The sequence below is a fragment of the Cynocephalus volans genome, chromosome 4, assembly GCF_027409185.1.
Source record: "Cynocephalus volans isolate mCynVol1 chromosome 4, mCynVol1.pri, whole genome shotgun sequence".
NCBI classification, from domain to species: domain Eukaryota; kingdom Metazoa; phylum Chordata; class Mammalia; order Dermoptera; family Cynocephalidae; genus Cynocephalus; species Cynocephalus volans.
The window spans coordinates 23135386-23151151 of NC_084463.1; the positions used below are offsets into that span (position 1 = coordinate 23135386).

The 15766-nt window shown below is 45.0% G+C and overlaps 2 protein-coding genes across 3 annotated transcripts in view; one reads left to right on the forward strand and one right to left on the reverse strand.

Annotated features, from left to right (window-relative positions):
• Positions 1–6049: 6049 nt before the first annotated feature.
• Positions 6050–14238, reverse strand: RPUSD4 (RNA pseudouridine synthase D4). The gene is made up of 7 exons (XM_063095517.1): positions 14049–14238; positions 13541–13706; positions 11728–11929; positions 8603–8696; positions 8383–8527; positions 7009–7106; positions 6050–6446 (listed from the first exon to the last, which is right to left on the reverse strand). Exons 1-7 carry the CDS (start codon positions 14235–14237, stop codon positions 6207–6209), a joined length of 1134 nt encoding a protein of 377 aa, XP_062951587.1. The 5' UTR covers position 14238; the 3' UTR covers positions 6050–6206.
• Positions 14239–14384: 146 nt separating this feature from the next.
• The window catches only part of FAM118B (family with sequence similarity 118 member B), a 47255-nt gene continuing 45873 nt past the window's right edge, over positions 14385–15766 (forward strand). For both annotated transcript variants that reach the window (XM_063093821.1, XM_063093823.1), the window contains exon 1: positions 14385–14426. The gene's annotated coding sequence lies outside the window, so the exon portion shown is untranslated. The remainder of the gene's footprint in view (positions 14427–15766) is intronic.

The following is a 15766-nucleotide window of genomic DNA, read 5'->3' on the forward strand; positions in this document are numbered from 1 at the left end:
AGTGCTGAATGTTGCAGTGTTTCTGCAGGCTAATCCACGCCTTCCCTGGTTAACACCTGCAGCCCTGGTCTGCCCTGTGTCTAGACTGCGGCACGTGGGCTACTGCCTGGTCCCTGTGGGGCGCTTCCTTTGGTACCTGGGTTTTCTCAAAACACCCACAAGACCTGGGATCAAAATTGAATCAAAGTCAATTATCAGTATTTTCTACGTGTTACACTCTGTCCCTTCATCCCGAGAAGCATGATTTACTAAGAAACAGGAACAACAGCTAAACTACAGCCTGCGGGCCAAATGCGGCCCACAGCATATTTTGTATAACCTGTGAGCTAAGAATGTTTTAACATTTTTAGATGGCTAGGAAAAAAATCAAAAGCATAATATACTTAATCTTAAGAACTGAATGTACCCCCCACCCCAAATTCAAAATTCACATGTAAATGAACTTCACCTATTCATAATCCCCAATGTGACTGTATTTGGAGATAGGGCCTTTAAGGAGGTAATTAAGGTTAAATGACGTCGAAGACTTCCAGTCAAGATGGCAGAATAGACGTTCCCCAGCGTCACTCTCTCCCGCAAAACAACGAATTTACAACTATAAAAATGTAACATCAGCCAAGCTGGGGCCACTGGAGCTCAGATGAAGAGGAGGGGAGACCTGTAGAACTCATGAGGGCGGGAGAAACCACGAAGAGAGAAAGAAAAAACTGCTCTCAGCGTTTTGGGCTGCGGCCACTTTAATGCTGGAGCACATGCAGCAGGAGCCGGCAGAAGCTGCAGCTGTGCACTTTAGATGGAATTACTTGGAGGTGGAAGGGGAGAAGAGGACTTTGGTGGCCCCCAGGACAGCAAGACCACTAACAGGGTTCCTGTGGACCCACACAGGAGTGAGGAGCCAGAACAGCTGAAAAAGGGGAGCCACTCAGAGGCCGGTCAGTCATCACAGGGGACTTGCGCAGGGCCTGTCCCATGGGAAGTGTTTGGAGCATGGGCTGTGGGGGAGACAGGCTCACCAGGAGAACACTGGGACACAGCAAGGACAGCCGATCTGCCCCCCAATCAGTGCAGGACCACTCAGAGTAGACTGGTTGGGAATGCAGAATTGCATGGGGTGCAGTTTGATGAAAAAACTCAGGCCCAGATCAGAGCTTCTACACAACCCAGGTGCACCGAGTCTCAGAGCTGGAAGTACCTATAAGGTCAACCATTAAACCCTGAGCTGCACAAAAAGCCTTCCCTAGGGAAACAGCAGCAAAGCAGCAATTTAGCTCAAACACACAGCTCAAGGACTGGTTCTCACAGGAAGTTCCCATTTTAGAAGCAAGCAAAGGACAAAAACTTAGTTCCAGCCCAGGCACACCATGAATGCCTTGGGACCCACCAGGGGACATGAGGCATGGAGTCAGGGGCAGGACCCCTGCCCACAACCACTCATACCACCAGCAACTCAGGGCCCCACCCAGAACCTGACGATTGGAGTCAAGGACTGGACTCTACTTCCACATACTGGCACACCACCAATGCCTAGGAACCTGCCAGGGACCCAGGGCTAGCAGCCAGGGACCTGACCCCCTTCCCACAACCAGGCATGGTATGACAGTGCCTCAGGGCCCCACCTGGGGGCCCAAGGCATGGAGAAGGGGACCGGACCTCCCTCCCACAACCAGGCACAACACGCCAGTACCTTGGGGTTCGCCCAAGGACCTGAGGATAAAGCCAGGGACCGGGCCCCCCTCCTACAACCAGGCACCCTGTGCTGGTTCCCCTAGGCCCACAAGGAGAACCGGGGCATGGAGAAGGGGATCAGACCCCCGCCCACAACCAGGCACCCCACACCAGTGCCCTGAGGCTCACAAGGTGACCCAGGGTATGGAGCTGGGGACTGGACCCCCTTCCCACAACCAGGCACCATGCCAGTGCTCCGGGTCCCACACAGGGACCTGGGGTATGGAACCAGGGACCGGACCCCTCCTCCCACAACCAGGCACCTTTTGCCAGCACCTCGGGGCCTGCCCTGGGGCATGGAGAAGGGAACTAAACCCCCCTCCCACACCCAGGCACACTGCACCAGCACCTCAGGGCCCACCTACGGACCTGGGGTAAGAAGCTGGGGACTGGACCCCCCCACACACAACCAGGCACTGAGATAGTGCATCAGGGCCCTGCCCAGGGGCCCAAGGCATGGAGAAGGGGACCAGACCCCCCTCCGACAACCAGGCACACCGTGCCAGTGCCTTGGGACCCACTTGGTGACCCAGTGCATGGAACTGGGGATCAGACACTCTCCACAACCAGGCACACTGCCAGCACCACAGAGCATGCCAAAAACATCTCCTCCATGTGGGTAGCCCACCACAGTCACCACGATAACCCATAGCTGCCACGAAGGCGGCTAGATGCCACAACCACCACGCAGATGGTCTGCCAGCCATTGGAGTGAGTTGACACAAGGAGAGTCACCAGCAGAGATAAAGAAAGGAGGAGGATGTCTCTCTCTGCAGAGCCCATTTCATAGTGATGGAAGAGACATCTGCTCTGTGATAGTACTGGGGGACCTGATCATGCCTCTCAGCATGGGACAGATCATTTAGGCAGCAAATCAACAAAGTAACCATTATTCCTTCAGAGGGAGAGAAGAAATCTAGGGTGATTAGAGGGGGTAGGGGGGAGAGAAAGGGGGATGAGGAGGGATTGGACAAGGGGCATAAAGAATAATTACAATTTGTAACAATATATATGCTACTAATATTGATTTGATCCACGTATCTCAATGTTGAACCCCCCCCCCAAAAAGGTTAAATGAGGTCATAAGTGTGGGGCCCTAATCCAGAGTAATTAAGGTTAAATGAGGTCATAAGGGTGGGACCCTAATCCAATCTGACTGGTATCCATATAAGAGGAAGAGACACCAGGGATGCACGTGCACAGGAAAAAGCCACATGAGGACTCAGCGAGAGGACAGCCATCTGCAAGCCAAGGAGAGAGGCATCAGGAGAAACCAAATCGCCTACAACTTGTTCTTGGACTTCCAGCTTCTAGAACTGTGAGAAATAAATTTGTTCTTTCGTTCTTGAAGCTGCCTAGTCTATGGTATTTTGCTATGGCAGCTTGAACAAACTAATACACTTCGTGATATGTGAAAATCACATGAATTTCAAATTCCAGAGTCCATTAATAAAATGTTATTAGAACACAGCCTTGCTTGTTTATTTACATATTGTCACTGGTTGCTTTTGTGCTACAATGGCAGAGTTGAGTAGTTATGACAGAGTCCGTATGACCAGTAAAATCTGAAATATTTACCATCTGGTCCTTTTCAGAGGTGTGTGGACCCCTGCTCTGAGAAACTTGAGAGCACTCATTTTTTAACATAAGAAGTGTCTTGCTCACTTCTGCAGTGTTTGGCACCCAGTGGGTCCCCCCAGCCCCTATGCTACCTGGCTCCAATCCCAGAGGGGCTGGGTCCCACCTCTGTTGCCAATGTCCTGTGTCAAATGACTTGGCTTGAAAAGCAGATCCTACACCTTGACCTCCCTGTACATCCAGAGCAGCATCTGTGCCCACACCAGATCACCCCCAGTAGCTCCGACACTGCTAGTTCTCGCCCTAGACAAATCTACCATGATTCTTGACACAGGTCCCTCCCTCTGCTTGGGAAGCTGGACAGGGGTGGTTTCCTCTCCACTGAGGCATAGATGGCAACTAATTACAAGAGGACTACATCACCTAATATTTGATGTTTCTTATGGTATGTTTAAACAGTCTGTTAACTTTTAAAAAGACATTTCATATTTACAAAAGTTATTTCAAATATAAACACTTATTTTTTAAAAACCACACTTATTATGGCTGGAAACAACATCCCAGAATACTTTAGCTTATTCTGGCCAAATAAAATCATATGGCCTCCCTAATCCCCTGACCTCCAAAGTTGAAGATCTCCAACTAGGACTTTTAGAGCCATTGTCCTGGTCCTTAGGGTACCCCGACTCAGTCGACACTGAAGCCAGGCTTTTTGGGAGTGTGGGGATGTTGACGTTGGCTTCAGAGAGGTCTGGGAAGGCACAGCACAGCAGACATCTGCCCTAGTCTCCAACATGAAGGCCCTGTATCCCAGCACAGCTTAGGAATTCTTAAAAAGCCAACTGTCACTAGCTTGGTAGCTCCCAGCTCAGCAACCAATACAAAACCCAGCACTGGAGAGCTAAAAAGATCACAAAGAATGGCAGAGCAGCCTTCATGGTGAAGCTGAACAGCTAGTTCTCAGTCCAGCTCATCACGCCAGCCTTGGGAATGACAGTCCTGCCTCACACTCATTGGAAGTCACATATTTACAAATGAGCTAATCAAAGCTTCTCAGCTAACAAGAATCTCCTTGAGGTAACTGAACACCCCACATACTTTCAACCTAGCTAATATTCAGTTTGCCAAATTAAAGAATGTAGATTTGCATCAGAAAGGAGACCAAGTAGTATAAGGACATAAATCATACATCACTTTCCCAAGTGTACTGCTGTAAAATCATGCATCATATATCTTTTGGCCAATGACAGACCACATAGATGATGGCGGTCCCCTAAGATTATAATGAAGCCGGAGGTGGGTAGCAGGCTGTACCGCTTAGGTTTGGGTAAGTATGCTCTGTGACATACACACAAAGGCGGAACTGCCTAACCATGTCTCAGACTATGTCCCTGTTGTTAAGCCACACATGATTGACTGTACTAGCTCCTTGTCTACATTTTCCAATTTACCTTTTATTTCCATCATCTGCTCTTCCACAGTTCTCCATTCTTGTGGGCATTTCTGTTCATCTGTCTCCCTGAATCAAAGTCAACATATCAGTATTTCCTGAGCATCACATTCTTGCCCCTTCATCTTCAGCATGGTTTACTAGAAATTGAAATAACAGCCAAAATATTTAGGCCTTATATAAACAAATATAGTCATCTCATCTGTGCTTTTAAAGTTCAACTTATTATGTGGTAATAGGTATCATGGAAACAGGGGAGGGGTGTAGAAAGCTGCGTCATCAATACAGAAGGAACACATAAAGGCTGTCTGGGGCATATCCCTGATTGTGCTGTCACTCCAACTTTCTTCAGCTCAGCCCAAAGTTGAGTGAAGTGTACTGGTCTGCAAGATTGTATTGTTTCCAAGAAACAACATGGGAGCTAGATAGACCAACTGAGCAGGACACCAAGGTAATTTCCACCCCTAGTGCTGTTCAGCACAGCCACCTCCTTCCTGAGACCCAGAACAGGAGGTGTGCTTCCATAACAAAGATTTTGTTTGCTTTTTGGCAGCTGGACGTATGGGGATCTGAACCATTGACCTTGGTGTTAGCACCATGCTCTCCCAAGTGAGCTAACTGGCCAGCCCCCAAAACAAAGATTTCTTTGAACAGCAGCACCCTTATAACCACACATTTTTGGATCAACCAAAGCTACTTCCTATCCTAGAAAGGACAGATACTACATGCAGCTAAAATACCATCAATCCAGAACTTTCAAGATGGCACCTTTCCCCAAACTTCTACACCACTCATTAAACACAGATTACAAACTGGTAATCTGCAGACCAAATTCAACTTGCAAATATTATTTGTTTGGCTGCCTGTCTTTTAAAATTTGATTTAGTTGGCAATACACGGGAGATGTTTATTCATATAAATATCTGGGTTTCCTGATTCTCTGAAAAAAGTGAGAAAATTTATTTCCATATGAAAACAACCAGCTGGAGCTAAACAATTGTCAGACTGTCTGTGTACTCCTGGGCTTGCTATCCCCACCACTGCCTTATACCTTGCCAGTTTCCCTCAGTTATGTTACCTGCCTGCCACTGACACCTCCTTGATACATGTGTTTAACCATTATGTTCCTTCCAACCACGAGAACCTTCCTGATAGCTCAAGAGCTTTGCTGTTGGATGAAAACAGTTCGTGACCATATCTGCCCCAATCTGCCTGAGCCTGGGCTCTCTTCCTTCTCAGTAAAGAGAGCCTGTGGCAAGGAGACTTTCAGCAGGCTTTTCCACAGCATGGCCAAACTGTCAGTACATCAACTTTATTCTCCATGAAAATCTCTGAAGTAGCTGAGTCTCTTTAACTTATCCCACGTGGCTCTTCTGGAGTCTGTTCTAAGGGAGAAGCCAGCAGAGTCCATTAAACAAAGGGAAGGGTTTGGGGCCAAACTGCCCAACAGTCTTCACTGTGCTCCCAGCAGCCCAGCTTCATTGCCCCCATTTTGATCCTGATCTGGCATCTCTAAACCCAGACGCCTCAGGGAGTGTACAAAGAAGCGAGGAAGCTTGCACACCAAGTTGAGTTCCTCCTTCCTGGACCCCATGGCAGGTAGGACCAGTTGCCGGGCATGCAGGTGAAGGGGGACGTGGCGGGCCTTCGACTGTTGCAGCCCCAGCCTCTTTAGGATGCCAACAGACAGCTTCTATACAAAGAAAAGACAGACCCTTGAGAGCAAGGCCAACAGTCCATCCTGGACCAGCGTGCAGGGTCAGAAGACTTCCACTTACAGGGAACCAACACTAACCCCTCAGAAGGCACAGTAATGGACAGCCTGCTTCAGGGGCATATCTAGGAAGGGTTCAGAACCCAGGTAGGAGAAAAATGTCCACACAAAAGATGCTCCTATCGGCCAATACTCTGGCATTCCAAGAAAAGGGGCTGTAACATCAAAGGATGAAAGAGTCCACCATGGTTCTTCAGCAGTAGCACAAAAGGCTGCTTTCAGCCTTCAGAAAGACTCCTCCCCTTGCCCACAACCTCCCAACAAATCCTGACACTAAACAAATGAAACAGTAAGGTTTTGCTAATAGATCCTGCAGCTCCGTGAAGACAGTAACTAACTGCTTATGAATTTCTCTAAAAGCTAGATAACCAGGATGGTACCAAATCAATACATCTTTGCAGATTCACTTCAGGGTTTTAACCAAGGGAAAGCGTACATTCTCTCTCTTCTTCTGTTGCACATCGGGTCAAACCAATATTACCTGTGGGGCCAACTTATTCCAGTCTGAGTACTTGTGATCACCAAGGACTGGACAATCCAACCCAAAAGACAGGTGAACTCGAAGCTGATGTTTTATTCCTTAAAAAAAGAAGAGACAGAGAGAGAAAACTTAGAGGAGCTACAGGAACAATACCAGTGCTGGCATCTGCTTCAAATCATACTAAAACAAAGCAAAGTAAACTGGCAAAGTCCCAATCACAGTAAGGTATAAAGAATAACATGACAAACTATAAGCTATATACCACCAGCCAGCTTAAGAAATATTATAAATACTCAACATATCCCTTGCCATCACAGTTCCCTCTTTCCACCACAGATAACCATCATCACGAACTTAGTGTCCACCATTACCCTAACTTTGTAAAAATAATTTTACTACATAATGATAAATAATATCGTTTTGCACATTTTTAAATTGTAGTAAAAAATACATAAAATTTCCCATTTGAACCATTTTTAAGTGTACAGTTCCATGGCATTAAATACGTTCACACTGTTTTGCAACCATTACCACCATTCATCTCTAGAACTTTCTCATCTTAACAAACTGAAATTCTGTACCCACTAAACAATACTCTCTATTCCTCTCTGCTTCCTTCATGCCCCTCACCAAGCTTTTGGCGACCACCACTCTATTTTCTGTCTCTATGAATTTCATTATTTTAGGTACCTCACATAAGTAGAATCATACAGTATTTTTCCTTTTGTGTCTGGCTTATTTCACTGAGCATAATGTCTTAAAGGTTCATACATGTTGTACCATGTGTCAGAATTTCCTTTCCTTTAAAATTCTTTTAAGGCTAAAAATAACATTCTATTGTACATATATACAATATTTTGCCTCTCCATGCACCCATCAATAAACATTTGGATTGTCTCCACTTTTTGGCTTCTGTGAGTAATACTGCTATGAACATGAGTGTACAAACATGTGTTTGAATCTCTGCTTTCAGTGCTTAAGGTATATATCCAGAAGCGGACTTTCTAGATCATACGGTAATTCTACATTTAATTTTTTGAGGAACCACTTGGCACATTTTTTTCCTTTTTTCTTTTTTTAACTCACCACTATAAAAAGGAGGACATACATTTTTTTTTTAAATTCACCATTATAAAAGGAGGATACACATTTTTAAATAAAGATATTTAAACTTTGTATTCCTCTGCTACCTACAATTATTCCTATGGGAGCTCTGGCCTCAGATTAGTATCAGAAGCACAGTCTCACACAAGTCAGCTGCAACCGCAGCCTACCCACAGTGCCAGCTGCTCAGAACGAAGGCAGAACCCAGCAGGGGCAAAGCTTGGAAGCACAGGGTTTTGCCATCCCACTGCAGAGTAGTGGCATTCTCACCAGTAACAGGCTGGAGCTCCACAAGGGCAGAGGACAGAGTGCTGCTTAGCACCTGGTACTGAGTTACAGCGAGGTGCGCATTCCGGCTGGTCCGTATTTTCACCATTTTCCCATTGTCCATGCGGTAGCTCGGGGACAGTGTCATCTGAAGTCAAAGAGATCAGGATATGATTTCCAAGGAAAAGCAGAAACCCATGCCTTGGGGAGGCAGTTCACCCACCTTGTGGTGTTGCTGCTGGCCTTGCACCTCTTTCTCAATGATGGGGATATCCACAACTCCTGCTGAGGGCACAGGGACACGCACAGTGATGGCCCTGAGGGTGACATGCAGATCACTGCTTTAGCCACAGAATCAAGAGAAGAGCTCCATGGATTTGGCCGCTTAGAGAATTTCACACTAGACCTTCTGTACTAATGCAGTCATTTCTTATGATTGGACGGTCCCAAACAATTCTCTTGGTATAGTGCTTAGCCTGAGAGCTGGATATTTCTTAATTACAAGCATATCTTTTTACTACTAAAGTCATGCATGCTAATTGTACAATATTTGGGGACGGTGGGAGACAAAAAAATATATATTCATAACATAGTCTTTCATTCCAGCCTTTAAAACTGGATATATACAGTTAAAATAAAGTTAGGAAAATATAGTTTTGTACCTTGTTTTTCTTTTTAAAATAGAAGATGGTAGGTTCTGATGGCACACTAAATGGACAAATGAATAAATGAATGAATGAACCTACTGAAAATTCACAGGGCCACTCCTTCCCTACTTGCCACGTAGGTCAAACAGTAAGAAACTATGCCCAAAGAAGTCACAGAAACCACAATCACAATTCAACAACTCGTTCCAAATCACTTTTGTTAGTGGTCTCCCTCTCATCACATCCCAGGCAGGTAGAAAACTGTTTTTAACCCATCCTTAAATTTACGTCTCTTTTAGGTCAGACACAAAGGAGTCCTCCTGAGTACCTGGTGGCCTATGGCAGAAGCACTGACTGAGGGGTCAAAAGCCCACTTGTACACACTATTTCAAACCCTGGACACCCCGCTTCAGGTTGGTGGCAGTTTGGACTGCTATCTGATACAACTTATGTAACTACTAGATTACTCTTCCTAATGACATACACTACCGCTCAAAAATGTTCAATCAGTGAATATTCTTGAATGGGTAAGGCACTGATTTAGGTAGGTATTAGCTCTATGTAGATGAACAAGACAAAAATCCCTGCTCTAGCAGCTGCCAAAAAAAAAATCCCTGCTCTCAAGGAATTCAAATGTTAGTAAGAAGATTCAGACATGTAATTATAATAAGTCTGCTATCATAATAAGTCAGCAAATGCTAATCATTTGCTTACTATGTTCTACTTTCAACTTCTACTTCCTGCACTCAATATTTAAAACCCTCATTAACTGGGTTCCGGACTACCCTTCCAGCATTATCTCCTACCATCCCCACTCCAAACTGGACTGCAAGCCTAACTCCTTTGTGCATGCCACTCCCACAATCTAGAAGACATTTCTCCATCTTTCCTATCAAACCCTATTCATTCATCAAGACCCAATTAATTGATTTTAACTCCTTCATGAAGACTGACACCAAGAATGGCTACCAATTTTGAACCTTCATGGACAATTTTCACAAATAGTATAACATATTTTTTAGCCTTATATTTTGATTACTTGTATATATATATCTCTATTTTCTGTGTTCTTACTATGAGCTGGGAACTGTGTTAAACACTTCACATGCATTATCTCATTTAGCTATCTCATCAATCCTATTATTCCCATTTTTTATATAAAGAAAACAAAGCTTAGAAGCTTAATAACTTGCCCAAGTTCCCACAGCTGGTAAATGACACAGCTAAGAGTGGAACACAGATCTTTTGGAGCTCTTAACTACTATATTAAATTCCTCCATTATCCACAGATTCTTATTATAGTTCTTAAATTTGATTGTACATGAGATGCATTTGTGGAACTTTTAAAAAATATAGATGCCAATCCCCATACCCTCCAGACTTATGAATCACAATACCTATGGGTATATTAAACATACAGATTTTTAAAAGGTTCCCCAGATCACAAAGTATATGCAAAATCTGTAATACAAAAAGGACTAACATCCAAAATATAAAAAGAATACTTATAAATTAAATAGAAAATAAACAACCTAAGAAAAAAATAGGCAAAAAGTCTATTTCCAGAAAGGGAAACCCAAACAGCCAACAAATATGAAAAAAGACACCCAGTATCACTGTTACATAGGGAAACAGAAAATATTTTTTTTTACCCAGAGTGGCAAACCTTTTAAAAATGCTTTGGTCAGCTGAAGGGCAGGTGGGAACTCACTACTACTGGCGGGAGTATAAACTGACATAATCTTTTTGGAAAGCAATGTGGGTACTATTAAAATTTTAAACACGCAAACCCTTCAACCCTGCAATTCCATTTCTAGGAATTTATCCTAAAGATATATTCACATATTCTTTGCAATAGGCTGTGAAAAATGAGAAATTACCTACACATCCATCCACAAAGTGGAATACCACAGAGCCATTAAAAAGGAGACAGCTATAAATGTACAACGCAAAATGCTCTCCAAGATACATACCATCCAAGTGAAAACAGCAGTGTGCAAAGCAGTGTGTAAAATATGTTGCCATACAATGATATGCTTATAAATGCCCAGTAAATCTCTAGAAGTTTACGCAAGACATTGGAAACAGTGACTGCCTCTGGGGAAGGGTATTGAGTAGATGGGGAGTTTCTTATTTGTTGGTGTATCCTTTTTCTATTAAAAAACTGAGGTAGACCAATATCCACTAATGTAGAAACATCACCAAGACATAGAGTTAAGTGCGGAAAAAAGTACAATGTAAATTGTACAATGAGATATATATAAATACGTGTGGGTGTGTAGATACACACATACTATATATACTAGACACACATGTAAATGCACTGAGTGAGGACCAGAGAAGTAACAACAAAACTGATTCCAGTGGTTGCTGCCTTAAGGGAAGGGACTAAAATGGCAGAGTGGGTGGATTCTCTGGGGGTTTTTTGCTTTATCTTTGCTGTTCGGCTACTTTAGCACAGGAATGAAATCATATATTACTTGTACAATTCATTTTTGATAATTTTGTTGTACAGCCAGATTTAAGAGCCACTATCCTATCAACTGTCAATATTCTAAGTACCAAAGCTGTTTCATATCCTCTTTATATCCTCATGGATCCCAGTGCAGTGCCTTCCATTAACAGGAGCTCTGCTGTGTGACAGATGAATAGAGGAAACAAATGCCTCCATTACACCCCCTCTACTGCATGGGCCTCATACCAGTACTTCTTTGACACCTGACGGGTTCTAAACAATTCTTGGACTTGATGTGCCACTTCCTTCTCCCAAGCCAACACCATTACGCCCGTGGTCTCCTTGTCCAGCCGGTGGCACAGATGCAAGGGCTCTGCCTTGTGGCCATGAAGCATCTTTGCCAGGATAGGCAGTACATCACTGATGCAGAGCTTGACTCCAGGGCCACCTACGAAAGGAAAAGCCAGAGGTCTAAGTGGCCAGGAAAAGATCTCACCAAAGAACTCTTCTTGGGGGAAAAAAAATCCCTTACTGGATAAACTGTCAATGTTTTCTAAAGCCTTACTACTAAGTGTGGACCAGGGACTAGTAACCTAGGTATGTACACAGAGCCTGCTAGAAATCAATCTCAGGCCCTCAACCTAAGTCAGAATATGCATTTTAACAAGCTGTCCAAATGATTTATAAACATATTAGTTTGAGAAGCACTGTCCTAAAGCATGTGGCTTTCTCCTCAGACATACTTTGCAAAACCACGAGGTCCTCCTGAGGCATTACAGAAGAGTGGTTAACAGGCTGGGCTTTGGATTTAGACATTATATTCTATGTACTGTCCTAACTAGCCATTTGACAATGGAAAGATTACTTACCTTTCCTACTTTGTTTTCTCATCTATAAAATGTAAATATCTGGTAAATAATTTCACTGGGGAATGGGAAGGCAAGTAGCTGTTGTGAGAATCAAGAGAAAAAAATCATATAAAGCACCTGCTAATGTCTGATTTAATTTCTGGTCTTTATGCACAAACTTCTCCATAATCCCCCAAAAGCACTACTATGGTGGACTGAATTATGTCCCCCCAAAACTCATCAATGCTTGAATTGTGTCCCCCAGGCTTTAAGTATTAGAAACTTGGCCCCCACTGTGACTTTTGAGACGGTGGGAAATCCTATTATGGTAATTGAAAGGTGGAGCCCTGAAGAGGTTATTAGGTTGTAGGACCATGCTGTAGGGAATGGATTAAAAATGGTGGTCAGGGGCATGATTCTGAGGACTTTAAAAGCTTTGGAACTTAGAATATTGAGAGTTGATGGGATAGTGGTTCTTAATTCTAGCCTGTACCACACTTCTGTCTCTTGCTCTCTCTGCTCCATTCGCAATGTGATACCCTGCCACCACCAAGGCTCTCACCAGATGCGTTCCCTGGACTTTGGACTTCCGAGCCTCAGAAACTGTAAGCAGTAAATTTCATTTTCTTATAAATCACCCAATTGCAGGTTATTTTGTTATAAGCAATGGAAACGGACCAATACAACTACCTTCTTCTAACTAAAATATGCATTTACCTCTGCAAAATTCTTTCTCAAAAGTATTTTTCCTATCAGTCTTTCTTGACTCAACCTCAGCTGTTCTAACAACTACACTCAACAATTATTCAAAGACATGTGAGTGCCCGTTAAGTTCCAGGCACTGTGAGGTTTGTTAGATGTACTCCAACACCCTCCTTTTTTTCTTGCGTCTTATTTCCTATTTCCCAGTTTTGATAGGAAATAACCTGAATACAAGAACCACACTGTCTCTGTATTTCTCTACAGCAATCTCAGTGGGAGTCTGCACATAGAGCATTCAGTGAATCACTGCTATCTGTCAGATGTTGGGAAGGTGGACACTGTATTATTTATCTGTGTCCTCAGTAGTGCCTTATATAGGATAATACTCTACAGGGTTTAATCAATTTGAAGTCAAGGCTTCAGAGTGCCGTACAAATAATGTCAGAGTTGCCCCTAGCTGTAGCGGAAAGCAGCAGCAGATTCCTCTCCCTTTGCCACCTAGTCCTTACCATGCACAGGGAGACCGTAGGGCTTATCGATGACCACAAGGTCCTTGTCCTGGTGGAGAATCCCTCGGCTCAATGCCTTAGCAAGCACGTTGGGGTGGACTCGCTGCAGCTGCTGTGTGAACCGCACTAATTCTTGCACCCTCCGCTGAACAGGGTTTGTGGGTACCTACGGGGAGAGAAGGAGCGGTGAGAAAGGCCTGGTGAAAAAGCGGTAGGGAAAGCTGTGAAGAACCTTTCAATAAGGTCTGGCTGAGAATTGGGGTAGGGAATGACTGTATCTTTGCAATCGACTCGCGCCTTCCTTGAGTAATTTGGGAGTAGCGGTACGGTGGTTTGGACCCAGCCCACTGGAAGACTCCGTACCCCTACTGACCTCTCCCCTCCGCTTTCTTTCCATTCTCCCACCATATGTGCTCGACATTTACCTACTTGCCACCAGAGAACCTCCTACCTCACTGCCCGCCAAGGAAAACAATGCCTCTTGAAGTTATGTTCCTCTCGGACTCACCGACACGTTCTCGGTCTTTTGTTCCCGTTTCTGGGCTCGGAGCCTCTCCGCTAGTCGCCGGGCATCCAGGGGCCTAGAGGCAGCAGCGGCGGAACAAAATGGCTTTGAAACGAGAGTGAAGAGACTCCCCAAACGCTGCCCGGTACCCCGGACCCAGAGGCACGGAGCACTGCAGCCGGGCGCTGCCATCTTGCCGAGAAAGGAGGGGCTAGCCAAGACCACGTGGCGAAGAGCGACCAGCGGGAGGCGGGAATGGGCGGGCTCTGCGGATCACGTGGGAGGGCGGGACCCGGGCGATCACGTAGGGGCGCTGCGCGCTCAGTGCGGTTGCGCTGATCCGTAACTGCAACTGGAGAGGTAGCGTTCGGAGGAGACGCGGTGAGTACGTAGGGAAGCCCGGCCGGGGCTCGGAACCTCAATGCTTTAACGTTTTCTCTGCTCCAGGATTACCGTTCTCGGAGAGTAATGCCCTGGGAAGCGTTTCTCCCAGAACACGATCCCACTCGAAAACGCCCTCGCGCCCTGTTAGAAGAAATACCCCATAAGCGCTCGCCCCAGAGCCTTCCTAGACACCTACCTCGTCCCTCTTAGCAACCGCATCCCCGGTGTTCGGCCAGTCCTCTTAGGGAAGTGTCGTGTCCCCTCGCGTTTCCTTACCACTCGACCTCCGGAGATGCCCGGATCGCTCGCTTCTCCACCCCTCACCTTCCACCCCCAACCCCTTTGTTTCATGTTGTAACCTGTTCTTTCCCAAGGAGGACGGCCCTTTCCATTATACAGGGCCCATATTTCCCACCTAGGGAGCACTACAGGTTTCTTCTGTCCTTCCTCAAGAATTCATTTCTTGGGGTCTCCTCCCCACTACTCTCCTTACACTTCCCAAAGAAAAGACCTCTTCTTCCTTTTGCCTCCTTGATTTTTCTCCTCCATGGTTTGTAACCGCCCCAAACCCTGCCCACTAGATGCGATGTTGGGACGCCCATGTCCGAACTGCAGGCGACTTCCCTCTGATTTCACTAAGGGGTAGCTGGAACGATGAACATCTGTTTGGGATGGTAATGTTAAAAATAGCTTGGGATACGCCTGCCATTTGTTAAGAAGAAAGCTAATGCAGAGTTCTGAAAACTAAGAGATCTGTACTGATGATAGAGGGAACAAATTTTTAAGACTGCTTAGAATGAAGGTTGCCTAAGGAGTAAGAGAGGAGGTAGTTGAATTAGGTTTGGGTCCTACTCCTCCAAAAGGGATTGGCAGAAGGGAGCCGTGGTGAGCATGGAACAAAGTTGAACAGATGGAGCTAGCCTATAGAAGACTTTAAGTTGAGGAAAAGTTTGAATTAGAAGCGATAAGTAGTGGAGAGTCTTTGAAGCTTCTTGAGTAGAGCAGAGATCTCTTGAAAGTGGAATTCTTGAAATGAATCTAGCAGTTGAGTGCAAGACAGATTGAGAAGGAAAGGGCTTGGTAGCTGAGAAATCAGCTAGGCTGCTGCAGTCTAGGTAGTCAGTAATGAGGTCATGCCCCATTCATGGGAACATTCAGTGGTCTTTTTTCACCTGCATTGTACTGTCTTTTGAATTTATGAGTTGTGCAGGTCAAGATGTACCTTTGGCAAATGCTGTTGTCTCTTGAGGACTCGTTTATTTGTTTTTTTAAATCTCCACACCTGGCACATAGTAAACTCACAAATATTTGTTAGATGGCGGAAGTGCATCATGGGC